Source organism: Pygocentrus nattereri, chromosome 19 (genome assembly GCF_015220715.1).
Source record: "Pygocentrus nattereri isolate fPygNat1 chromosome 19, fPygNat1.pri, whole genome shotgun sequence".
Classification (NCBI taxonomy): domain Eukaryota; kingdom Metazoa; phylum Chordata; class Actinopteri; order Characiformes; family Serrasalmidae; genus Pygocentrus; species Pygocentrus nattereri.
This window is the reverse complement of record NC_051229.1, coordinates 24,460,530-24,488,232: the sequence shown is the minus strand read 5'-3', so window position 1 is coordinate 24,488,232 and position 27,703 is coordinate 24,460,530. Positions and strand designations below refer to the sequence as shown.

Sequence of the window (27,703 nt, the reverse complement as noted above, 5' to 3'; positions counted from 1 at the left end):
GCAAAAAATACCCTGGACAGGTCGCCAGTCCATCACAGTGATACACTACTCATATAATTTAAATGAAATAAAGCATTCAGCATCACTTATCATGTTTGGCATTACTACGTCTTCACAAACAAACTCCACTCCACAGGCTCCAGCAAAATTCTGACAGGCTTCAGAAATGTTTTGTGGATCTGAACATACAATGTACATTGTACACACTGCACACTTGGATGGTAAGACACTATTTGTATTAGTTGTATTTTTATTTTGTCCATGGAGTAGTATGGCTCAAGTTATGTCAGATACACTTGTCATGACTTTGTCATAAACTATAAAAACGATTTGTTCTGAACTTTTGCTTGGTTCTATGAATTGCTTTGAAGATCTTGCTTGATTTTTGTCATGGAAATCTGTTGCGATATCTACCAGACCCTTGATGAGGTGACGTAGAATGATCCATAAGTGAGTGATAGATGAAGTGCCGAATGACTAGAGACACAAAACAGATATGCAGCATTCCTGGCTGTCAGCCCAAACACTCAATATGGCACCTCTGAGTGCTACAGGATCTCAGGCTGATGTGTTTAATGAGTGAGCACATTCCCTGGGAGGAGTCACAAAATAGTTGTGACCTTATAGGGCTGGGGTTGTACTGACTAACTGACTAAGTATCAGATATATACTCTTTAAAACCACAGACTAGAGCTGCCACATTTGACCTTGGGTGAGTTTTCTCAGTCTGTATATCTTTTACTTATGTTTCATGACTCTTCCTGCTCTCTTCTGATCCCACAGTGCCTCTATATGTTTTTAATATGTGGACACATGGCAACAGTGAAACAATTTGTGCTTGTGACCTTTTTATGTCTCTTTATTTTAGGTTAAAGCACTGAAACTTTCACCATTCTCTGCTTCCAGTAAGGCAAAAATAGGTATATTTTTACATCTGAAGTCTATATTACACCTGCAATACAGACACATTTGAAACACTGTGAAATATATATTTTTTTTCAAAAATGCAGCACAAACACTTATTTCACAAATCACATGATATCTTTTCCTGTAATTTTTCTAAGGATAACTATGGGAGACGCTGAAATGTCAGTGTTTGGGGCTGCAGCTCCTTACCTGCGGAAGTCAGAAAAGGAGCGCTTGGAGGCACAGACTCGTCCATTCGACATGAAGAAGGAATGTTTTGTGCCTGATCCTGTAGAGGAGTTTGTTAGGGCTACCGTCACCAGTCGTGAAGGAGACAAAGTGACTGTGCAAACAGAGACAGGGAAGGTCAGTCCAAAAACTTTTAAATAAAAGTGAAAATCAAAGCAGAGGATATTTATCTTAAGTCCAAGTCAGTTGTAAGTCATATCTCACACATGTTTCTGTTGTAGTTTTAACTTAATGCCTCTTATTACATCAATGATGCTATTGTCTAGAATGTATAGACAAGTTAAAGTTTTCTTTACCATGGCTAATATTCTTTATGTTGAGTCTTGTATTTTTTTTTGTAAATATTTGAACATTATTTTACATAGTCAAACAAGGTATAAGTGATATCAAAAGGAATGTTAAGAACATTAAAAACTGTATGGAAAAGGTATGGATTTAAAAAAATATATCTAATTTTATCTGAATATCTGAAAACAGACTTTTAACACATTTCAGGTATGTTACTCCAATAAGGACTAAATTAAGGGAACTTCACAACTAATCAAGGATTTGTTAATCTAGGTTTTATTTTAAATTAAGAAATGGTGCAGCAATTACAATTTATTAACAAATTTGCAAGTAAAATCTTAATCTGTGATTCAACTGTAAACTGTGATTAATCTGAATGGTCTGCCACAATAAATTTACCAGAGTAGATACAGCAGCATTACTCTTGGGATTAACCATTATTAATATACTCCTCTTCCCTTTGGAGTGAAAACAAGCAGTGGGCAACATTAAAAACAGCCCTCAAAGGCAAAGAAAAAACCTATAACCTTCAAGGGAGTGACAAGGAAAAGCTTAGCTAAAAACAAAAAAAAATTGGTAATTTGAATTGAAATGTTGAGGTTTTAGAATAATTGTAAATTCACAAACAGCCCCATATTACATCATTATACTGTACTGTGCTAAAGTCAGAAACCACCATTTTGTCTATGTACTTTCTATTTACCGTCAATGTTACTGACATTGTTACCCTTCAAAGAGACACTAATATTAACACAAGCAACAATCCACACACTGCTTTGCAAACATCTGCCCAGTGTGTCTGTGAAAAGCAGTCTAAAATCTAAATCTAATTTAATCTAATAGTATATGTGCATAAAAAAGTTATGTAATATTAGAAAATAATGTTTTAAATAGTCAATGATCCAAAATCTGCTAGACCACTAAAACTGTCACCATGACACAAGCAGAATTTAAGCTTTCACCTTTTAGATGTAAGAGAAAATTAAGCTTCACTTATGCTACAGATCTGAAAAAAATCCATAAGTGTTTCACTCCATCCTTCCATTGTCGGGAGACAATTCAACGCTATCTGTCTGAAAGGATGTGTAGCTGTCAAGAATTACTCAGTCATTACTTAGAAAAGGAAATATACAAAAAAGAAGATATTTTGCACTAGACCACTGAATGTGGACATGTGGATTAAGGTTTTATGGACTGATTTCTACATTTGTTATTGAGATTGCTTAGATTATGAGAAGCAGAAAATGCAAGCGACTTCTAAGACTTAATTTTGGAAGTGTTTACAAATAGCATGGAAAAATATCCACACAGATGTCTTTGAAAAAGTGAAAGCAAGTCTCCCAAAAAGAATGGAAGCTGTAATGCACAAGAAGGACATATTAAATACTGAAAAAAACATTCCATTGTGGTTTGTTGTTGAGGCTTTTGTGTAATTGTCTTCTAAATATACGCTTCCTTCTTTTTTCATGATGCAAAAAACTTTACACCTTGACTTGTACATAAAGGCTGTTTTGACTGGAAATTAAAGAAATGACAGGGTGATCTCTGACTGTTGCACAGTACTGTTTAATGTAGAAAACATCATTATATAAAGTTGTCACTATGTTTATGCAGCAGGTGAATCTTTTTCCTCATATGTGACATAGATTTGTCATTTGTCTGTCAGTGTGAACTGCAAAAAACGAATTGAATCCGACATATTCAATTCTGATTTGAGACGCTTTCATATGTGGTACTGAAATCTGATCCGTATCTGATCTGCGGCAATGCATTCACTCTGCCAGAGTCAGCCAGATCAAATTCATGCGACTTTTACGTAAATCCATTACGTCTATCATTTCGCGTGCCTGAGACTCAAAAACATTTAGGCTGATGTTTCTGTACCAAAAAAAGCAGAGGAGACTCATTGCAGCCGCTCCGTGTTTGAAGAGGTTTTGAACAAAACACCCCAGCACAGCCAGAAGAGAGACTGAGGCTGCAGCGCCAGAGAACAGTTTAAAGAATCAAAGAAGTGGCCGTGGCCGAATAACAGGCCCTTTTTACAGCGAGCTTGAACACACTGTGGGTGATGAGTCCAGCTGTCACACACTGGAACTTCATAATCGCTCCTGTGATGCTGGTGAAGACGAAACCGGCAGCAACTAGTCATGATTGTTTACTTCTGGATGAGCCACGTGAAGTATTGTTCTTTTGCGCATGCAGGTCGGTTTAGGAGCTGATCTGTTCAGACTAATGTCGCTTACAGGTCCCATTTAAAAGATAATGTGAACAGCCAAACAAAAAAATCGGATTTGGTGAGAAATTGTGATTTTTTTGTTTGGCTGTTCACATTGTCTTTTAAATGGGATCTGTATGCGACATCAGTCTGAACAGATCAGCTCCTAAACCGACTCGCATGCGCAAAAGAACAATACTTAACGAGGTGGAGGTAAACAGTCATGACGGCCAGTGAACGCCATTCGCTCCCAGAGGTTTCAGTGTCGTCTTCGCCAGCATCACAGGAGCGATTATGAAGTTCGCCTGGATGACAGTTGGGCTCATTACCCACAGTGTGTTTGAGTTCACTGTAGAAAGGGCCCTGGTATTCGGTCACGGCCACTTCTTTGGTTCGTGTCCTCAGATTCTTTAAACGCTGCCTCGGGCTCCTCCAGCAGTGCTCGGCTGTTTCGTTCGAAACCTGTTCAAACACTGTGATAAGTTTCTTCTAATTGTGCAGAAACATCAGCCTAAATATTTATGAATCTCAACAACACGAAATGATGAAGAATGTCTAATTTGACTGAAGTAAAAGTCGCATGAATTCCGATCTGGCTGTTCAGACTGAGTCACATTGCCACAGATCAGATATGGATCGGATTTCAGTACCACATATGAAAGCGGCTCAAATCGAAATTGAAAATATCAGATTCAATTCGTTTTTGCTGTTCACACAGCCACACAGATGCCACATCTCTGTCACACATGAGGAAAAAGATCAGATTTGGGCCATTTTACCAGCTGTGTAAACATAGCCTAAAAGTAGCCTCTGACAGTCTCAACAATAGTTTGGAGTAAATTGCCAGTTTATTGAAACAAATTCAAATTTGACCTTTGCAGCAGGAGACACACAGGTGTGTAAACCATCAGAACATTCAAGCCAATAACACCATCCAAAAGTCAAAAAGTCCACAGTGAAGTGTCAAAAACAAGAAAGCGGAAGAATGCTCAGAACTGTATGGAATGATCAATACAAGACGTTGCAAGGAACATAACAACTTACATTTATAATTGTGATGAAACTGAATTAATAACAAACCCCTGATTTAACTCAAGCATATATTTTAATTAATTTATTTATTATCATAATTATTATTTTTTAATTTCTAACATTTAGACTGGTTGTGCAAGTCTTTAGTTTGAAAGGGGTAAGAGATTCTGGAGTGCGAAATGACTGCAAACTTTTATCTTCTTTTCACCGTCACATTCACCTAATTTCATTAGTAAGACAAAGCTTGTTCTCCTATCCACAGACTAATCACAATATTTAACAATTGCAAGATTAGAACAGGAACAAGACAAGTATTTTATACAGTGTTTTCAAATTGTATTTGTAAAAAATACAATATGTAATATGTAAAAGCTAAACTACTAATATATATAATATAACTAATATATGCAAAATATCAAATAATGCAGTTCACATTTATAGTTCAGTAATCTACTGAATGCTTTGTCATTTTTCAGACCCAAACATTCAAGGACAGTCAGATTCTGCAACAGAATCCTCCCAAATTTGACAAAATTGAAGACATGGCCATGCTGACTTTTCTTCATGAGCCAGCTGTGTTATTTAATCTCAAAGAGCGGTATGCTGCGTGGATGATCTATGTGAGTACTTGAAGTTGCTTCAAACCAATTGTTGTATTGTTGTCTGCAAGACCTAACAATGACAATTTCTCTCTCTCAAAGACATATTCAGGACTGTTTTGTGTCACTGTCAACCCCTACAAATGGTTGCCAGTGTATAATCGGGAAGTGGTTATAGCCTACAGGGGCAAGAAGAGGAGTGAAGCTCCTCCTCACATATTCTCCATTTCTGATAATGCCTATCAGTATATGTTAGCAGGTAAATGCTAAACAACAATCTAAGTTACTTTATCTGCAATCACTGTGAACCGTTCTTACATGTTTATAACTACACTTATAATTAACTGTAGAAATTAACTACAGCAGAAAACAGTAAAAGAATGATGAACGGATGACTTGTAAATCCCATAGTTTTTCTATTATAGATCAGATCCTTCATTACAAATGCAATTTACCATTTGAAAATTTATTTCAGTATACATCATAAGTTTATTGGTTGTTTGTACCTTTAGATAATTAGCAAGATATTTACAGTAGTTTTATAGCGTTAGTTTGTTCTTGTAGGGCAGTTGTATGTAAAAGGTGCAGTTCTCACAGTCTCATTTATGAGTTAGTATGTAACAATCAGGACTGGACAAGGTATGGACACAAGTACAGTAAGGTTTAATGATCAATGTACAAGGAGAAATAGAAAGACAAAATATGTCAGAAAGCACTATGAACAACAGACCTTGTACACAAATGCATGTAAGTGCTCCAATTTGTAGGTAGATATGCTAATAAAAACCAAAGTCAGCCAGGGTTAAGAAATACACTGAGTCAAGGCTTTACAGAACAAGAACTAAGACTAGGCCAAGAGTAAATATGGTTATAAAGAAAATGGCAAACAGACACATGGGAAAGTGTAAAGGCCTCACCTGAAGTCAGTAATCACATGCAGATGCAAATATTGGTCTTGACTTGTAAATTGCAGAGATCTCAAGCAGCAAGGACAAACAATTAACTGATATCAAGTATCAAGGTGAAGTCACAAACACAGTTCACTTTGTTTTTTTTTAAGTCAGACAGTAAGTTGTTTCTGTTACTTAATAGAGTGGTGTTACAACAACCATTTGATGTTCTTGACTGATTTGCTATCAATATATATATATATATATATATATATATATATATATATATATATATATATATGGGCAGTTGAAGGTCTAACAAGTTGTCTTTAGTGAAGCCTATCTTTCACAGCTACAGTACATTTAACTATTCAAGGTGTCAGTATTCAAATATTGAAATCACTATTTGAGTGGTCCAGAAACAATGCAAGTGTATTTATGTGATAAAGCAACTTGTATTCCTCATCAACATTGTCCACTCACAAGTAAAAATAGCTTATTGGCTCCTTTGAAGAGGCATCCTGTATCACTCACCTAGCATGAAAACCTGACAATCTCCCATGCTGATTTGAAAAAAAACCAAATATATTTTAACCTAAAATACATTTTAACCTTAAAAAGTAAGGCTACAGCCCTACGTTAATTTTGGCATAAGTATGTACTTCCCTTTTTGTTATTGATTTTTCTTCCCCCTGGTTAATTGGATAGCCAATTATTAACTTTTATAGAAACTTAAATATTAGAATAACTTGGAATTTACATCCATAATAAGGAATAATACTTTGGTGGTTGATAAAGCGATAACTAACCATAAAAATTACATCTTGGGCTACCTCATTATGAACAACCAGTGTAATTGTTAAACTATCTTAATGTTTTAGTCAAAGGTTTCTTTGAGTAATGTTTCTTCAGAGGACAAATATCTACACTATATTCATTAGTGCATAAGCTTTACACCATGCAAATATTGATCTATTCAACCTAAAAAAAAGTACTACTGGTTTTATTCAACTCAAAGAAATACAAAGTTCTTGAATGAAACTTTCTTCATTCAGATTACTCAGTTGAGTTGAATAAATCAGCTCAAGCCAGAATGTTTCCATTCAAAACCAATTAAAGCCACAATGGTACCATACTTCAGGGAAGAAAAACTGTAGTTTAGTAGTAGTTGGCAACTATCCTGTCTCTCTCCATCTCTTTTGCTGAAGTTTATTCAGTGTTTATTTTGCCAATGTAGTTTAGCCACATTTGTCCACTATCTGGCCTCTTTTATTAATTGTTCCTCATCTTACATTTTAAAGTGTTGATTGACAAACCACTTTAAGCACAAACAGAGTGCTAACAGGCCCTTAACCTAATATGATTGATCTGCGCAACTAACTAACCCTATTAATTATTATTTAGTTACTTAATTTTTTTTAATGTAGTGCATTCATTATTTTGTCTACCCCTAAATGGATGACATTGTCCAAATCTGTGGGATGATATTACAAACTTATTATCACTATGAGAAAATCCTTTCATTAGGGTATCTCTTTTCAATATAAATATCTACTAGTATGACCACCTTTGACTAGGATCTCTTTCTAAAAAAATGGGAAAATATATAAATAAATAAATGATCAAGTCATCCACTCATCAATATTTACTGCTTTTTCCTGCTCTAAAATAAATGTATTAATTTGTTAATATTACTCTCTGCAATTTCCTATCACCAATTTAGTAATAAGCCTTTACTACAATGTGTTCTTTCTTTGTTTAGACCGTGAAAACCAGTCAATCCTGATCACGTAAGTGACTAACAAACCACAACTATCTCTCAGAGCAAAATCAGTTTATCATTTCTCCACTTACAGGAATAACAGATCTGCTTTTTTTTTTTTAAAGAAAGCAAGAGACTAAGCTTTCAGCCGTATATGACCTGTTGACTCTTTTCATGTTCAGGGGATATTCTGTTATAAATAAAAAGGAATCTACATGGAAGCATTTGTTTTACTGTTCATGCTATTAAAAACATTTTTTACCACACCTTTCAAGCACGGCCAGCTGCAATAAAGCATGACAATGCCTCATACACAATTTTTATGTCTACATCAGGTCCATTGAGAGAAAATATTCTCAAGCAAAGGTCCGGAACATCATAATGTCTAACTTGCATCATGATTCAGTGACACAATGTATACTGAAGTAACCTAGCAGTTAAATAAACATCTTATGTAGTCAACAACTGAATGCCGAATTAAATACAATAAAAAGTAAATTAAATACAATAGAAATTTACAATGCATGCAATTGGTCTGTGAGTTTCCGAGATGCTAAAGCAGTACCGTAAAGGCTAGAAAAGTTACAGTGATTAAAATAGGACCACCCTGTCAAAATTAAATATTTCTCCATAGTTTATTGTTTATTGGTCTAGGTCCACATAGTACAGCATCTGGGTCCAGACTCAGACCGCCTATTAGTGGCCTCTGGTCTACATCATATTGGTTGTACTTTTTACATTCCACTTATTTATTATCACCTTTACAATGTCTAAGGTACACCCACATGGAGAATTTTGATGACTTTCTTTCCATGTTGTATCTGCTTTGCTGTTCTGTTCCCAGGGTATGACTAATGCACATAAACATAGTCAGTAAAAAAGAATGGTACTTAAACTTAGTGATATACTAGCTTTATAGTTCAAACTCCAAATATAATCTGCCACTGAGTCACAAATGTGGACCCAAAGAACCCAGTAAACCATCTGTAAGCAGTGGAAGTATGAATTTACATTATTTTTTTAACATTTACAGCATTTAGCAGACGCTCTTATCCAGAGCAACTTACAAAAAGTGCTGTGTCTTTGCTAGTTACAAATAGGTTAAAGAGAAAGCTAGTCCTGAGCTCAAATACTGCTAGAAACAAAAACTCATGTTGATATATACAGAAAAAGGAACAGAATTAAACCACAAATTTAACTATTTGTATTGCTTTTGTGAGTTTACACTTCACTGTGTTCTGGTGTAGAGCACAGCTATTTATTCTTATTAGTTGACTAGTCATTTAAAATAGTAGTCAACTAGTTGCCATTCCATTCTAGTTTTAAAAATGCCAGTGTTCCAGACATCTGCAGAATACCGCTTGTTATATTTCATCAAGTTTCAGCTTCAGGTACTCTCCCCACAAAAGTACAGAGTGTGTGATATTAACTGTATGCCTGGAAACCTACAAAGTCTGGCTTAGGAGCACAGTTTTACCCAGTCTGGCTTCAGATTACAGTGTTTACTTGTTTTCATCACATGTAGTATTACATAAATACATAAAATAATAGTAAAATATAATACACAATAATAAAATACTTTGAGCTTTGTGTTTAGCAGATTTTTTTTTGTTTTCTGCCCCTGCATGTACACTGCTGTTTTTTCTGTCGCTATACATTAGGCACTGACAAGTCAACTATGTGTAAAATGTAAATAAATGTAAACAAAAACATAATGCAACGATTTGCAAATCTTATATACCCATATTTTATTCACAATAGAACATAGAACACATCAGATGTTGAAAGTGAGACATTTTACTATTTCACTATTTTACTATTTTACTATTTATTACAGAAATAAAGTGAGCAAAAGCTGATGATTTTTTTGTGATCAAATGTTTTTATTTTTAAGATAAAGCTGTAATGTAATATCAAATACAGTAGGCAACAAAAACATAGCAACAAAATGGAGCACCCAGCCCCCTATCATTTCCCACCCACATAGCACCTATAAACTTACCATTGATTAAGGAAAAATAAATAAATAAATAAATAAATAAATAAATATCCTTTTGATATAATGAGTAATGCAAACAAACCAGTGCAGTATAACAAATGTAATACCAGCTGTAATAATACAATATTGCTGTTGGAAATAAAACAGGTTTCACAAGAAGTTACAAATCTTAGCTGCACTTTCCAAAGTGTTCAAGGTCCTCCAGCAAGCACCATAGGTCCCTGTAGTTGAAAGTATAATAATTATTAAAATATAATTAATATCTACATATCTACAAAGATGAGGATCCATTGCCTCCGGCACAAAGAATGTGAGCCAGCTCTAAAGGATTTCAGAGTGAAAAGGGCTTGCCTTGTGACTGGTGAAAAAAGATTTTTGTTAGCAACATTAAGGGCTTAAGCTCAGTAAACCCACCCCTGGCACCACTCATGAGTTATATAGTGGTTGTTAACAATTGTTAACATATAGTTCCTACATGTCTTAAATAGACCTGCTCTGAGGCAAGAAGAAAGTAGGTGAATGATTTTGCTGTAGTGTAGAATTTTCAGCTGATTTCGTATGTAGGCATACATGATGTGTTTAGATACTTAGCCTAGCTCGCGTAAGCGCTAGAACAATGTTGATAACTCACATAAGCTAACATTCCACAAAACACTTTTTTTTATTAATAATCTCACTTGACTAGGGTATTTGATGTATTCAGAGAATAACAAACTGTATTACTTTACTGATGTAGGTTATAATATCTATAGTAATCTTTAAATAATATCTTATAGTAATATTTAAATAAAGTCAGTGTACCAGTTGTACTGTAGTATTTCGGCAAAGAAGTAAACATGAGAAAGGCATTGATTCCTACTACAAAAAGTGATCTTTATTTGAACTAGCAAAAAAGCACCTACAGAAGCATGAAGTAGCAGGGAAGTCACCCCCAGCCACAGAACTCTCTGTGGTGACTAAGAGCCCACACAAGAGCCTACAGCTCAACACATAAACACAAGCAAAACACATATACACACTCTTAACTAGAAAACCACAACAGTATATTTGTTACTCTGTAGGTGAGTGCTAATTAAAGAACATTATCTATAAATGGTTCCCAACATCCTTTTTACTTCGATTACAGTGGAGAATCTGGTGCTGGAAAGACCGTAAACACCAAGAGAGTCATTCAGTACTTTGCCAGCATTGCAGCAAGTGCCACAAAGAAGGATGTAGCTGCTCAAAATAAGGTTTTCATTTATCATAACAATAACAAAAATCACAAAATCTTTTTATGTTACACTGACTACTATTAACAAATATTAAATATTACATAAAGCCTATTATTGTCTAGAAAGGTGCATGTACAAAATAGTAATTTCTTGATTTCATGTACAATTTAATGGCTATGCTTACATTTTCTAGGGAACTCTGGAAGATCAAATCATCCAAGCTAACCCTGCACTGGAGGCTTTTGGCAATGCCAAGACAATCAGAAATGATAATTCTTCCAGATTTGTGAGGGAGTGTTTACCAGTACACATGCATGAGTCCACAATAAACCACAATAAAAATATACATGAACTAATCCAAATGTTTAAATTTAAATTCTTAAAGCTTTTTTCTTGTTAATTTTTCCCCTCAGGGTAAATTCATCAGAATCCACTTTGATACCAGGGGGAAGCTGGCATCAGCTGACATTGAAACATGTGTGTTATTTTTCACTCCTATTCAAATTGTGTTGCATTGAAAATGTCTACAAATCTCCATGTCCACCAGAATAATGCTATACTGATTTTAGTTTCATTTTTGTTTTGAATTAAATGCATTCAGATTACTTATTTAAAACATCATTTCATTTTACAGTTTGTATAAACACTGTTTAAAAAAATGTGTTTTCCTCTTATTTTGATGTAAAATGTATATAAGAAACAGTCAATAGACTTCACATTTCATTCATAGTATATCAAAGCAAGTGATTTTCATACTGAAGGTGATTTTTCTGAATAATACTTGGGGTTTGTTTTATTCAAGGCCAGAAACTATAAACTAATATCTATAAACTGTAGCCTACAACAACATAAAAATTCAACATAGTTTCTTTATTTGTATTGTTAAGATCTTCTGGAAAAGTCTCGTGTGATCTTTCAGCTCAAGGCAGAGAGAGACTATCACATTTTCTATCAAATCTTGTCAAACAAGAAACCTGAGATACTTGGTTAGTATATATACTAAATTAAGATACATAACAAAGTATTTATTTGTACAAAGATAAATCACCTCTTTATGTCCAATAGAGATGATACTGGTGACACAAAACCCCTATGACTATGCATTCATCTCTCAGGGAGAGACTACAGTTGCTTCTATCGATGATGCTGATGAGTTGATGGCAACAGATGTAAGTCTCTAGATTTGAGCAATTTTTGACTGTTTTCAGACTGACCACTACTGAATGAAAACTTGGTTGGATGTACATCAAATATTTTACTTCATCTGCGCTAACCTTCATGTTCCACCCATGTCTGTGTGGGTTTCCTCTGGGTACTCCTCCCACAGTCTAAAAACATGCAGTCAGGCCAATTGGACATGCTAAATTGCCCCTAGGTGTGAGTGTGTGTGTGTGAATGTGTATGTCTGTCTGTCTGCCCTGCAATGGACTGGTGACCTGTCCAGGGTGTATCCTGCCTTCCAGGATAGGCTCCATAGGATGAAAAATATTGCTATCTTATTTTATTTACCTTTTTTCAATGCTCAGAACTAGAACACCTCTAATATTTCCTTCAAATGTTTCATTTACAGAGTGCTTTTGATGTACTAGGCTTCACACAAGAGGAAAAAAATTCTGTGTACAAACTAACTGGAGCTATTATGCACCATGGTAACATGAAATTCAAGCAGAAGCAACGTGAAGAGCAGGCAGAACCTGATGCAACTGAAGGTAAAAAGCATTTTACAAGAGTAAGCACAAATTTAAGCAAATGATAACAGACCATCTCACCTGTCATATAATTTTCCAGATGCAGATAAAGCTGCCTATCTAATGGGCCTGAACTCTGCTGAGCTTCTTAAGGGTTTGTGTCATCCACGGGTGAAAGTAGGAAATGAGTGGGTGACCAAAGGACAAAATGTCCAACAGGTAAAAAAATGTCACTTTACACTTTGCAATCATTCAGTGTGTACAATCCTGTGTAGTTAATACATCATCTCTTCTAACTATGAATATGTTGGTTCTTCCAGGTGTATTATGCTGTTGGCGCCCTGTCCAAAGCCGTGTATGAGAAAATGTTCCTCTGGATGGTGGCAAGAATCAACCAGTCCCTGGAAACAAAGCAACCACGGCAGTACTTCATTGGTGTACTGGACATTGCTGGCTTTGAGATTTTTGATGTGAGTGCCTGAAAGCATTAGAAAAAATTGTTTGCTCTCAAAAATATTTATAGCTATTTAGTTACATTTATAGCTATTATATGTTGTTGTCATGTAATATTGTATGATTTAAGCATTATGTATATTGCATCCATGCTACCTGAACTCTTGCAAATACCAAATTAACAGATTTAATTAATGTAAAATGTGTATAGTGGAAATATATGCTGTGCTGGAAAAGCCAGACTAAATTTGAGCAAAAAGGAAGTAAAAGCTTGGAAATTTTAGGGTGATTGTAATTCTGGGCTGTCACTCTCATGTCTGTTTGGAATGTACTATCTAGGTAAATTGTCATATTGTGTACTCAAAGGACATATAAGAAGTTCTAAAATCATGTAATTTATTAATTTATTTATAGTTTAACACCTTCGAACAGCTCTGCATTAACTTTACGAATGAGAAACTGCAACAGTTTTTCAACCATCACATGTTTGTGCTGGAACAAGAGGAGTACAAGAAAGAAGGTATAGAGTGGGAATTCATTGACTTTGGCATGGATTTGCAGGCCTGTATTGACCTGATTGAGAAGGTAAGTCATTAGTAATTTCAAAGGCTTGAAGCATCCATCCTATAGTTTTACTCTTTGTGCTATGATTTTGTGTAGAAATATTATTTTTGTATCACTACTGACATACCCAGTTCATATTTTTTCAGCCCATGGGTATCATGTCCATCCTTGAAGAGGAATGCATGTTCCCCAAAGCCACGGATGCAACCTTCAAAGCAAAGCTTTATGACAACCACCTAGGGAAATCCAGTAACTTCCAGAAACCAAGGATTGTAAAGGGCAAGGCAGAGGCTCACTTTGCCCTGGTTCACTATGCTGGCACTGTAGACTACAACATCAACAACTGGCTCGTAAAGAACAAGGATCCACTAAATGAAACTGTGGTTGGACTGTACCAGAAATCTTCACTGAAGCTACTGGCTTACTTGTTTGCTAATTATATTGGTGCAGACTCAGGTATGTTAAACAAAAATATGTTTATTTTTGAGTGGGTTGAAATTGGATTTTTCCTGTTTTGATACATTTTTTAGGAGAAATGACATCACATGAAAAACCAACCACATTCAAAATGACTATGCACATTAACTTCCTATATATTATATTCTATAATTAGAATAATATTAAAACAATTGATAGTAATATTAATTATTTTAATAACATTATTTAATAATAAAAGATTTATATAATAATAGTATTTCATCCATAAACATTCACATTAAAATCTCAGAATTTAAGTCAAATTCAAATCTCAGAATTTAAAGTTTCATAGTTTGTAATTCTAAGACATATGTCCAAGACATAAAATATTTTAAAGGTTTTAAAAGCCTCTTAAATCAATCCCAGTAATGCTGCTGTGCCTTTACCAACACAACATACAGCACCCTACCATTGCTGATATCGCTGCCTTCTGAGAATCAGTCATTTATAAAATGGAGACAACTGGGAACAGCTGCTCAAAACATAAAAGAAAACAAGAAGTTATTGATGTCAGATGTGAGGCATCATTGTTTGGAACCATGTATTTGGGTAGTTTATAGGCCTATGAGTATCTTACCTAAATTAGACATGTATTAATTTTAATGTAAAGCCCAATTCCAAAAAAGTTGGGACAGCTAATAAAAACAGAAAGTAGCCATTTGTAAATTCTGTTTGACCTGTATTAAATTCAAACAGAACTAAAATCAGAATATTTGATGTTTTTTTCTTATGAACTTCATTGCTTTTTGTAAATAAGCACTCATTCCAAATTTTATGCCTGAAACATGTTCCAAAAAATACAGGAACATATTTACATGTAACACTGTGTTTCATCACCTTTCCTTTTAACAGCACTTAAAAATCATTTATAAGCTAAAGTTGATCCAGTTTTCAAGGTGAAAAATTTCTTCAGTCTTCAAATTGTCTTCAGTTATGAAACCATACAGGGCCTTTGTGGTCATTACAACAGCTTAATAAGACACACATTTTCAATTGGAGACAGGTCTGGACTGCAAGCAGGCCAGTTTAGCATGTGTACTTTGATTATGCAGCCATGCAGTTCTAACATGTAGCTTGGTGTGGTCATGTGTCAGGTGTGGTTGAAATAAGCATGGATGTCCCAGAAAAAGACAGTGCCTAAAGTCAAATTATATTGCTCCAAAATGTTTCCAGCATTAATGGTGCTTTCACAGATGTGCAAGTTACCCAATAATAGCCCCCATACCATGACATCTGAAAGGTTGACTTGTCAGACCATATTGCATGTCTCCACTATCCATGAGTTTCAAATGAGCTTGAGTGCAGAGGAGTCGGCAGCATTTCTAGATAATGTTGACAGGCTTTCACTGTGCAGAATGCAGTGATACAACAATGAACAATATCGACAGCGTATTCCTGCGTTCATGTGGTTATATCCATCACAATGTTCTGGTTTTTAATGCAGTGCCATCTAAAGGGCCAAAGGTTACGAGCATACAGTTTTTTTTGGCTGCAATGTGTTGCAGGCATGAATTTGTGAATGAAATGTAGTTATGTAATAACTGTAATTTGAGAGGAGGAACATGCCTAAAACTCCTTCTTCCAAAGCTCTATAAACCCCCCACCCCCATCAGATGCTTTTGTCTTCCATGTTCCATTTATTTTCATCCCACCCTGGGTCTTTTTCATCCCACCTCATCCCTTCTCATTCCGGTCTTTTCTTCATCTTTTCATCTCTTATCTCTCTCTGTCCATCTCTCTTTTTTTCCTTCATTATCCATTGCCCATTTCATCCCATGTCCTTTTCTGCTCCTTCAACCCACATCCATCCCTGCCCCTTTAATCCTGCCTCCTCCCCACCTCTTTCTTCCCTCACCCTCATGCCTCCATCTCATCCCTATCTTGGTTCAGCTCCAATTTGCCTCAGCTCTGCAACTCATTTATGACTCTGTCTCGGATCTCAGATCTTCTCCATCTCGGATCAATTCCATCACGGATTAGCTACAGTACAGAGAGCTCTGCAACTGACTTCAGACTCCACTTAGCTTCATCTCAGATCAGCTTCAACAGAACTCAGTTCTGCTACTCATTTCTTATTTAACTCTTCTCCTTGTCAGATGACCTTCATTTCAGACCAGTTTTGTCTCGGATCAGCTCCAACACAGTCAGCTCTGCAACTGCAATTCTGTCTTACTTTGGCTTCACCTTGGATCATCTCTACCTTGGACCAGCACCATATTGACTCAGCTCCATTTTTTCTTTTTTCCTTCAGACTGGATTGATATTAGTTAAAAATACTGCCTGTGTCCCCAGGAACCTACCACTCTTTCATTCATTTCAGATGATCTTTTGCCTCTGCTGATTTGACTTCCTTCTTGCTATTGTCTTCATTCTCTCCTCACATTCATAAGATGGGTTTCCCTGTTGAATTCTTTTGTTTTGTTTGGAAATAATGATTAGGAGAGCTTGTGGCTGTCACAAGCACCAACATTAGTGACATCTTGATAGCCTTCAGGCAGAACTGTTGGTATATTTTGTGATGCTCACGCCACGATTTAACAGTAATCTTTGTGCTTAGGCCATCCAGGTCCTTCAGCAGTCCTGCAAGCTTCTGCCCACAGCTGGTCACTCGCTTGATGCAAGGGATGAAAGTTGCACAATGTCACTAATATCGTTGCTTGTGAAGCCATAAGCTCTCCTAATCCATCAAGAATCACTTCCCCATAAAACAACAGGAAATTCATTTAACATGCTCAGCCTCAGTTAAATTTGCCAGTACTGCCAAAGTTTAAGACAATGAGGAAATGTCATTTCAAGTTAGCAATTGTTTTGTACTCAGAAATACAAATGCAAACACATTGTGCTTTTGAGTTTGAATTATGTCTTAAGTAAGGCATACTCAAATGGGAAATGTAATTGTAATCACATCATTTATGTATATTCTGTATACATGACCTAAAAGCTTAGTTAAGCAAACTTAAGTCTGACAGTCTCACATCTAAAGGTAATGAGTGTGTATACATATACTCAATAATCCGATAACCGCAGAAAATCTGATTTTGTCATTAATCCGATCAACACGTCTACATACATAAGTCAGACAGTAATTAGATTTCTGGTTTGCAAACAGCCAATAGACTCCCACACGAAGATGTGATGTAAACATAATGTAAAACTCATGTTGCAGCTTTTTTCAAAACATCGCATCACTTTACATGAAAATATATACTTACATCATCTAGAAGATGAAAAATAATCAAATCCTTTATTTCATGTTTGGTTTTAGCACCGCTCCAACAGTGTTTTGCTGCCATATTGCAACATCCACTGTCTGTTCTTGGGCATGCGCAAACCAGCTATAAAGAAAAGGACAAGACACTGTAATTTCTGTCCCACCCTTTACCTTCTGCGCTCTATTGTGGTGTAAATGGGAAGACAAAAGAAATTACACTCTTACTCATGCCACAACTCCACCAGTTTTTTTAAACAGTTCAATAGAACTCCTTTGCTTTCTGTCTCTCTCTCAAGTCCCAGCCAGGAGACACCTCTGACCTCACCTACTGGTTACTGACAATGTCAACATCATTCCTGATTGTTATACCGCATTGGACCACAGATTGCTTGAGTTCTGAGAATCAGGATGCAACCTAATGAACATTTTAGGTTAAATAGCTCCTAGAGATTTATATTTGTCACCTACCCATGTCATAAACTGACAGTCCAAAAGAATTGCTTATATGCATGTATGTCATACATTGATGTTTATCAACTTTTTTTTGTTGGGTTTATGCTGTTTGTTCACTTAATTGAGGAAGATCACAACAAATTATGGATGATGTGATTTGTGGGATGGTTTGTGGACAGCAGTGAAGAACATGTGGGAAGGAGTTCTTTAAATCATTTCAGTTTGAACTGAAATTATTTAAAAGTTTTATTTGTCACAAACATATTCATACACAGTACAACTAGCAGTGAAATGCTTCGATAACTGCTCATATGAAGCAATAAGATAATAAGAAACAGCAGTCAAATAGAAGAACAATATTGTAGAAAAGATATAACAAAATATCCATCTACTGAAATATTGAAACACTGAACAAAATTAAATATGAAATATGCAATGTATCCATGTAAAATATCCAATGTATGGCATTGTGACAACTTTTTTTTTTACAGAGTGTAGTGTTTATCAGCATTTCATGGGCCATCTAATCATGAGGACAACCGCACACTGCTTTGTTTTAGTTTCCTAAAATATTTTTATGATTTAAAGGAACTGCTTTCCACACTTTCTTGACTGGTGTCCACAGGCCATCCATAGTGGTTGAATTTTGCATGAATTTAACTTAATGAATTATGTGGCATCTCATATTGCCTTGTTGGTTTTCATCCTTTAAGAGACGGTGAGGTATTCCTCCTATCTTAACAGACAGACATAAGTTGAATACATCAAAGAATACTGCTTTTACATTAATATATAAAATGAGCTAAAAAAAATAAATACAGGTTATTAATACTGGTTATTTAGCCCATGCAAACAGTTACTACATCAAACTCACAAATCATGCTTCCAAGTTCCTGCTTTTGGTATACTTTTGAAGTTGCTGGACACAACTCTTGAGAACTGTCTGCAACACATCTGACAAAAAGAATACCTTTCATGGAATGCTGTCATACAAAATCTGCAGAATGGGACATCTTTGGGAGAATGGAGAAATTTGGACCTTATGGCCCAAACAGGATGGTGGCCCACGTATAAATGGATCACCCACAATGTTTACAGCTGGCAACAAAAAGTATGTGTCATATACAGTATTTCTAATGCATATGATTATTATTTCAGCTACCTCTGATGGTGGCAAAAAAGAAAAGAAGAAGAAAGGATCATCTTTCCAGACAGTGTCTGCACTTCACAGGGTATGTTCAAGACTACCAGTCCAAAGCTAACAGAAAAACAGTATTGTATGTCTCCCTGATGAGTATGCTGCCCTTATTGATTAAATTGAAATTGTTAAATGCCAGGAAAATCTCAATAAGCTGATGACAAACCTGCGCTCCACCCATCCACATTTTGTACGCTGCATCATCCCCAATGAGACCAAGACTCCTGGTGCAATGGACAACCCCTTGGTTATGCATCAGCTGCGCTGTAATGGTGTGCTGGAAGGCATCAGAATCTGCAGGAAGGGTTTCCCCAACAGAATCCTGTATGGGGATTTCAAACAGAGGTACAAGATCACCAGAGTGACATACTAATGAATAACATTTACTTAGAACATCTATTAATCTTTTACCTCAAATTTCACAGATATCGCATCCTGAACCCATCTGCCATCCCAGAAGGTCAATTCATAGATAGCAAGAAGGGGGCTGAAAAACTATTGGCTTCACTTGATATAGATATCCAACAATATAGGTTTGGGCATACTAAGGTAAGAGTTTTGTTGAGTCTGTTGACATTTATCATTACAGGAAATATAAAAAATTGCATATTACACATTGTTTTTTTTCAGGTGTTTTTCAAAGCAGGTCTTTTGGGTCAGTTAGAGGAAATGAGAGATGAGCGACTATCTAAAATAATCACAGGAATTCAAGCTAGGTCTCGTGGCCTTCTCTCAAGAATCGAATACCAGAAGATGGTGGAACGCAGGTAGGACTTTTTTCAGTACATTTTCTTTACAGTTTGTTGTTTAAAAAGTTTCCTTACTTTAAAGTTTATTTACTGTTTCTTTGATCCCAAAAGGGATGCCTTACTTGTTATCCAGTGGAATGTGCGTGCATTCATGGCTGTCAAGAATTGGCCATGGATGAAGCTGTTTTTCAAGATTAAACCATTATTGAGGTCTGCTGAAGCAGAGAAGGAAATGGCTAACATGAAAGAGGAGTTTTTGAAACTCAAAGAGGCTTTTGCAAAATCTGAAGCTCGTAAGAAAGAACTTGAAGAGAAAATGGTCTCTCTTCTCCAAGAGAAGAATGATCTCCAGCTTCAAGTTCAGGCGGTATGTTTGAAACCCGCTTCAAGAAAAATCTGTTATTTCCAAACATTTATATTTAATATCTTGACATACTCTTGTTATGTAAACAGGAACAAGACAATCTCTGTGATGCTGAGGAAAGGTGTGAGGGGCTGATAAAAAACAAGATCCAAATGGAAGCCAAAACTAAAGAACTAACTGAGAGGCTGGAGGATGAGGAAGAGATTAATGCAGAGCTAACAGCTAAAAAGAGAAAGCTGGAGGATGAGTGTTCTGAGCTCAAAAAAGACATTGATGATCTTGAGTTGACTCTGGCTAAAGTGGAGAAAGAGAAGCATGCTACAGAGAATAAGGTTTCTTTATAAATTTTTATTGATAAACTTTATAAATAAAGTTTTTGGTTTACTGATATCAATAATGCAAACCAATTTTCTCAAAATGTGTGATATTACAGGTGAAGAATTTGACTGAAGAAATGGCAGCTCTGGATGAAATCATAGCCAAGCTAACAAAGGAGAAAAAAGCCCTACAGGAAGCTCATCAACAAACCTTGGATGACCTACAGAGTGAGGAGGATAAAGTCAACACCCTCACTAAAGCCAAAGTTAAATTAGAGCAGCAAGTGGATGATGTAAGTACATAAAACGGAAAGCTACCAATTAGACTGGTTCTCTGACTAGTAAGTTATATTTTTTTTTTTCAACAGTTAGAAGGATCGCTTGAGCAAGAAAAGAAGGTCCGTATGGATCTTGAAAGGGCAAAGAGAAAACTAGAAGGTGACTTGAAGTTGACCCAAGAAAGTATAATGGATCTGGAAAATGACAAACAACAACTGGAGGAACGTCTTAAGAAGTAAGGTCAAAAGTTGCTCCATCCTACACATATTACTGTACATTTTGATAGTATCTTATCTGAAACAAATTGTATTCTTCAGGAAAGACTTTGAAATTACCCAGCTTAACAGTAAAATTGAAGATGAGCAAGCTGTGATTGTCCAACTACAGAAAAAAATGAAGGAGCTACAGGTAGTTTAAATGAAATTTTATTTTAAAAAATGTCATGCTTATTGTTATTGAGCAGTATGTAAGTTTTGCTTTGTGTTAGGCACGAGTTGAAGAGCTTGAAGAAGAACTTGAGGCAGAAAGAGCTGCCAGGGCCAAGGTGGAGAAACAGAGGGCAGACTTGGCCAGAGAGCTGGAGGAGATAAGTGAGAGACTGGAAGAGGCTGGCGGAGCTACTGCTGCTCAGATTGAGATGAACAAAAAAAGGGAGGCTGAGTTCCAGAAACTACGCAGAGACCTTGAAGAGGCCACTCTGCATCATGAAGCCACAGCTGCCACATTGAGAAAGAAACAAGCTGACAGTGTGGCTGAACTGGGAGAGCAGATAGATAACCTGCAGAGAATCAAACAAAAACTGGAGAAAGAGAAGAGTGAGCTTAAATTGGAACTGGATGATGTTGTCTCCAGTATGGAACAGATTGTCAAATCCAAAGTAGGTTTTCCTTAAATAGTGTTCAACATTAATTTTGAAATTTTGACAGTCAATGTCAGTTTTCTGAGGGTATCTCCATTTTCACTCAAGTACAGGATTTATGACTAAGGTTTAGATGACATTGTGAGGTAACATGGGACAAGGGTGGCTGCTTACGGATATAAATTGAAACCCTGCTTTTACATTAAAGTGCACAAATGTCTAACTTAAAAACCTTATGATGCATTTTGTGTGATGCTGAAAGAAACAATATATAATTTAAATCAAATACCTAAACTTGACAATAAGGATTAAAATAAAAATCACAAAATGGTAAATATTGTGTTTAAATAAACACAGACTTCATATAACAGGAACCACTGGTAACACTTTACTTCAACCCTGCTAGATAACACTGACATAACTATCCCAAACAGGTCAATGCAGATGGCATATGCTGTTATAAATTGTCATGACAGATGATGTTCAGTACTGTATCAATGTCATGCTACCTTTGCTGGTAATTGTCCTTACTGGTGTCATAACATGAATAATTAGCCATCATGACATCAAACATTGACATATTTGACAATTATCAGTAGTAACATGACACATATGTCTAGGCATCTGTCTGACAACTCATAATATTTGCCTTGACATGTTTATGTCACTATTTGCAGAGGAGTTACCAAACCATCATAGCTGTACCATATAGACTGACATCTGTACATGACAAGTTGTGATTTTCCCAGATGCTTTGTAAATAAATTCATTTGTAGATATATGCATATATTATAACATATGAATATATGTAAAAAGCACAGTGTATTGCATTTGAACTGTGTCTATTTTATCCACATATACACTCTTTAAAAAGGCTACATAGTTTGAGTTATAACATACAAGAACTACTTTTAATTCCCCAAAGAATAATGTCTGAAACAGAGATGTGTAAGTCTGAAGAACCTTTTAATGGTTCAAAGAACCTTCGTGTATTGAAAGGTTCTATACCAATTTGAGTGTTCTATTTAGAGCCTTTACAGTATGTGAAGATTTTTTTTTACTTTTTAAAGGTTGCTCACATTTATCATTTACAAAAATTGTCTACTAAAGAACTATCTATTGAAATGTTCTTTAGCAAGCTAAAAGTGGTTGTTCTATGGCATGGTGCAAAAAAAAGAAAAAAGAGAGTTAGCTTTCAGGAAATTAAAACATTGCCCATATCAAACAGATAAACCTATTTCTTTCCACTGAATATAGTATAAGAAAATGTGCAAGAGAACATATCAATTAGTAGTTATTCACAAAATACAAATTTGTGCACTAACTATGTTTGGGAATTTTTTTTTAGAAGAACAAGAAACAGAAAATATCTAATCAACCCCTAATCAAACAAACTATATGCACATAACCCATTACCATGTCATAATCAACCGATTAACATGTCATAATATTAACTTTTGATAGACTAACCTGGAGAAGGTAAGCAGGACTCTGGAAGACCAGCTGAATGAATTTCGAAACAAGTGTGAGGAAAACCAAAGGTCTCTCAATGATTTTTCAACTCAGAAGGCAAAGCTTCAGGCTGAGAATGGTAAGCTGAGAATTCTGTGATTATTATTCTGTCTATTACATTAATATAAAACAATAAAATGTGAATATATGTGTTCAATACCACAGATGAACTTTCAAGACAGATGGAAGAAAAAGAATCCCTAATCTTTCAACTTACAAGGGGAAAACACTCTTACAGTCAACAGCTTGAAGATCTGAAAAGGCAGCTTGAAGAAGAAGTCAAGGTAAAATTTTGCAGATTTCTTGTTCATTTCATGTAGCTGACAGTGTTGCAGTGGTTTATTATAAATGGTATTATTAGGGGTCAAGCAGTGCTATTGTAATTGTTAGGATTTTTCTTCTGCTTTTTCTTCTTCTTCTGCACTAAAACGAGTCATACAGATATGAAACGGTCAATAGGTAGTAATCCCTCCTGCTACTCGAGTACTCTTCCCACTTGGCCTGATGGTGGTACTATAGCAAAGCTTTTCACATTTAGATAGATAGGGAAATTGCAGTGTTTCAGTAGCAAGACATTAAATTGCACATAAACTTATATATAGTATGCAGAAATAGAAATAAATTTAGACATAAGTTAAAGTACAAGAGAAATAAAAGTATATCTAGGGCTGGCAATTCTGTGCCATATGTCATAGAAACAAAGTTATTTTTTCAGCTGATTAATTATGTCACGGCCCACAAAACAACTATTTGTCCATATCAAAAATGTCTTTAGAGTTTACGGTAATTATAAGCCAGTTTCCGCCACAAATCTACTATCAATGGAATCCTAAGAAGCTGAACTTTAATAATAAAATGTGGGAATTTCATCACTGTGTATAATCCAGGCCCCACCCAAAAAATGTGGAGATCAAATTTCAGAAATCAGGTATATATATATAGCTCTAACTCAGAAATGCTTTGACTGATTGTTATGAAACTTCATAAAAACTTCAGGTGTGTACGCTATGAAGATTTTCTCTAGTTGTAGAGAATCTTCAGAATTTGGTCTAATTGCATCGCTAGGTGGCACTATAACATGTAAAAAAGTGTTACGCAACCAAAGGTTGTCCGATTTACATGAAAATTGGTGTGGTGCTACCATGTGCTGTCTTGGATCAGGATTTATGACACTGATGTCATATTTGAAAATTGGCTGCCATCAGCCAATCTGATTTTAGCAGGCATTTGACAACCTTAAAATTGGCCAATCACCATGAAACTTGATCTCTGTAATGCCGTGGTGCAATGATGAGGCAGATCTACATGCTGAGAGAAGCAAAATTTATTAGGGGCAAATCCAGAGTCAGGGTCAAAATGGTCCAGGGTTAGAGAGTCAACACAGATAGATGGAGGGACAGACATAACAAAAAGGAAAACAGGAAAAACAGAGGCTGGAAGAACAACATAAACATCACAATAAAAAAACATACAATATAATACAAAGACCAAATAAAGACCAGCAAACAACCAGGGAAAAATACAGGGCTTAAATACAAAGATAATGAGGGTTAATAAGACACAGGTGATAACACAGATAAGAACAATCAAGGGCAGGGTCTGGAAAAAAGGGGGGCAGGACTGGCAAGAATCAAAACAAAAGAAAAGCACATGGAGGACTGGGAGGGGCCAATCAGGACAGTAGCCCAACCCCTCCTCCTCTGAGGCGTGCAGCACCAAAACGCAGCAAAAAAAACAAAAAAAAACCAAAACAGACACAAGGGACCAAAACCAAAGACAGAACTAGACAGGGACAGGACATGGGACACGTGGAACAGAAGACAGAGCAGGCCCAGGAAACAGGGCAGGACGAGGAGCAGATGCAGAAAAACACGGAACAACAACAGAAGCCAAGGGCATAGGCACAGAAACGGGGGCACTTGAAAGCCTCGTCTTGTGCTACAGGTCACTCCTCCCTGCAACGTTACTCAAGACGGGTGGACCCTAGGCGCTTACCTAGGCTCTCGTTGCCATAATACAAGATGGGATTGTCCTTCGCCTTTTTATGGAAACGACAAGAAGCTTGTGTAAAGCATGTCTGCAACTTGTCAATAAATCCATCTGAGTGGAGTTTTTATGACTGTATTATCTGTAATTCATACATAAATCATCTGATTGAAACAAAAATTGGTACAAACATATAAACTAATACTCTGAGGAGGCACACCAATATAAGGCATTGTCCAATTGATGCCAGATTTGGTACACCTGCTCAATGCCTAACATTGACACAAGATGCAAAGTTTAGTGGGCATATGGTAATAGGGGGTGCTAACAATCATTCCACATTTTGAACATAAATTCATCACGTTATAAAAATTTTTTTGCCAAATTGATTTATTAAGTTGGTACACAACCCCATTTCCAAAAAAGTTTGGATACTGTGCAAAATTTAAATAAAAACAAAATTATGTGCATATCATTTAAACAAGGACAACATGTCAAATCTTGAAACTGAGAAATTGTTTATTGAAAAATATATGCCCATTTTGAACTTGATGCTAGAAACACATTTCAAAAAAGCTGTAACAAGGGCACACACACACACACACACACACACACACACACACACACAAAAACACACCTGGTGGTTGATTGGCAACAGGTCAGTAACATTATTGTGAATAAAAAGAGCATCCCAGAGAGTAAAGATGAGAAGGATGAAAGACTGCATAAGCAAATTTCTCAATGTAATACAGCAAAGAATTTTTGATTTTCATCATCTACGGCACATAATAACATGAAAAGATTCAGAGAATCTGGAGAAATCTATGTTTGCAAGGGACAAGGCTAAAAATTAGTATTGGCTGGCCATGATCGATGGGTCCTCAGGCAGCACTGCATTAAAAACAGACATGATTCTGTAGTGAAATCACTGCACTGGGTCAGGAACACTTCTGAAAACCAATATCTGTGAAACAGCTTGTCGCTGCATCCACAAATGCAAATGAGAACTCTAAAATTCAAAATACAAACTGTACATAAACAGGATCCAGGAATGCTGCCACCTTCACTGGGTCTGAACACATTTAAAATGGACTAAGGGGAAAAGTGTCCTGTGGTCTTTCAGCATTTGAAATTATTTTTGACTTGTGTCCTCCGGGCTGAAGACCACTAAGCTTGTAATCAGTGCCCAGCTCAAAAGCTAGTATTCATGATGCTATGGGGTGCAGTAATGCACATGGTATGGGTGACGTACGTTTGTGAAGGCACTTTTAAAATGTTATTTGAATTGAATAAAAAAACACTTAAATTGCTTATTACCATGTGTTTGCATAGGTTATATCCGGAATTCATATTTGATTCAGTAGTAAGCACATTAAGTAGAAAGAATGAATGAAATTTAAGTTACTGTAATAATATTACATTCAAATGTAATGCATTAAATTACTCTTTATTATGTTGGATCAGTGTATTACACATTCTTATTACATCAGTATGCATACCTGAATATGTAAATAAAAACTGATAAACAACAGTACCTTGAACCTCTGCACTCTTTTTCCTTAGGCAAAGAATGCTCTTGCTCATGCAGTGCAATCTTGCCGGCATGATTCAGATCTTCTCAGAGAACAATATGAGGAGGAACAAGAGGCCAAAGCAGAACTACAGCGTAGTCTATCTAAGGCTAATGCTGAGGTGGCTCTATGGAGAACCAAGTATGAAACTGATGCCATCCAGAGGACAGAGGAACTAGAAGAAGCCAAGTAAGACTTAGAACCTAAAATCACTATTTTTACAGGTTTAGTAAATCAAGAGAGTCTTTATAATTGGATCAAAGGTTATAAATTAATAAGCTTTTGGTGTCTTAGGCCAGATACCCACAGCCATAGCTTTTTCATACAAAACAAACTCTATAATGTAATAATAATAAAAAAAACAACTAGAAATAGGAAACACAATAAAGCATGATTGACACTAAAGTAAATAATGAAATTAGTGTTCGTGATCACTGAACCACAAATGACTTGATAGAGCCTAACACTCAATTAAACACTAAATAACGTTTGAAATGCTGGTCTGCCTGATTTCTTCACATGAAATTGCTAGATTATATTTATTATCTTTCTGATTTCTAAGAATTGCCATGTCACAATTGGCCCCTCCCAGTCCTCCCTGTGCTATTGTTTTGTTTTGGTGTTGTCCATGTGATTACTTATTTTGTTTCTTCCCAGTCCTGCCCCCTTGTTTCCAGACCCTGCCCTGATTGTAACCACCTGTGTTAACCACCAGTGTCTTGTTAACCCTCGTTATTCCTTGTATTTAAGCCCTGTGTTTTCCCCTGTTAATTTGCTGGTCTTTGTTTGGTCTTTATATTGTATTGTTTAGCATCATTCTTCTGGCCTCCGTTGTGTGTTTTTCCTGTGTTCATTTTTTCGTCATGTT

The 27,703-nt window shown here is 36.0% G+C and overlaps 1 protein-coding gene across 2 annotated transcripts in view; it reads left to right on the top strand.

Annotated features, from left to right (window-relative positions):
• The first annotated feature begins 660 nt into the window (after positions 1-660).
• The window catches only part of LOC108428347 (myosin-7-like), a 36,210-nt gene continuing 9,167 nt past the window's right edge, over positions 661-27,703 (top strand). The window contains exons 1-29 of one of the 2 annotated variants that reach the window (XM_017699278.2): positions 661-712; positions 869-920; positions 1,065-1,272; positions 5,167-5,310; positions 5,392-5,548; positions 7,942-7,969; positions 11,067-11,172; positions 11,348-11,440; positions 11,568-11,631; positions 12,042-12,140; positions 12,220-12,323; positions 12,725-12,863; positions 12,943-13,061; positions 13,163-13,312; positions 13,710-13,880; positions 14,006-14,315; positions 19,159-19,232; positions 19,338-19,543; positions 19,624-19,747; positions 19,829-19,965; positions 20,059-20,314; positions 20,401-20,643; positions 20,745-20,921; positions 20,997-21,142; positions 21,225-21,315; positions 21,395-21,784; positions 23,231-23,357; positions 23,444-23,562; positions 26,828-27,024. In XM_017699278.2, the coding sequence (XP_017554767.2) occupies positions 1,072-1,272; positions 5,167-5,310; positions 5,392-5,548; positions 7,942-7,969; positions 11,067-11,172; positions 11,348-11,440; positions 11,568-11,631; positions 12,042-12,140; positions 12,220-12,323; positions 12,725-12,863; positions 12,943-13,061; positions 13,163-13,312; positions 13,710-13,880; positions 14,006-14,315; positions 19,159-19,232; positions 19,338-19,543; positions 19,624-19,747; positions 19,829-19,965; positions 20,059-20,314; positions 20,401-20,643; positions 20,745-20,921; positions 20,997-21,142; positions 21,225-21,315; positions 21,395-21,784; positions 23,231-23,357; positions 23,444-23,562; positions 26,828-27,024 (4,172 nt within the window). In that variant the 5' untranslated portion in view covers positions 661-712; positions 869-920; positions 1,065-1,071. Of the gene's footprint in view, positions 726-868; positions 921-1,064; positions 1,273-5,166; positions 5,311-5,391; positions 5,549-7,941; positions 7,970-11,066; positions 11,173-11,347; positions 11,441-11,567; positions 11,632-12,041; positions 12,141-12,219; positions 12,324-12,724; positions 12,864-12,942; positions 13,062-13,162; positions 13,313-13,709; positions 13,881-14,005; positions 14,316-19,158; positions 19,233-19,337; positions 19,544-19,623; positions 19,748-19,828; positions 19,966-20,058; positions 20,315-20,400; positions 20,644-20,744; positions 20,922-20,996; positions 21,143-21,224; positions 21,316-21,394; positions 21,785-23,230; positions 23,358-23,443; positions 23,563-26,827; positions 27,025-27,703 lie in introns of both variants that reach the window. The other variant, XM_017699279.2, reaches the window with a different exon arrangement.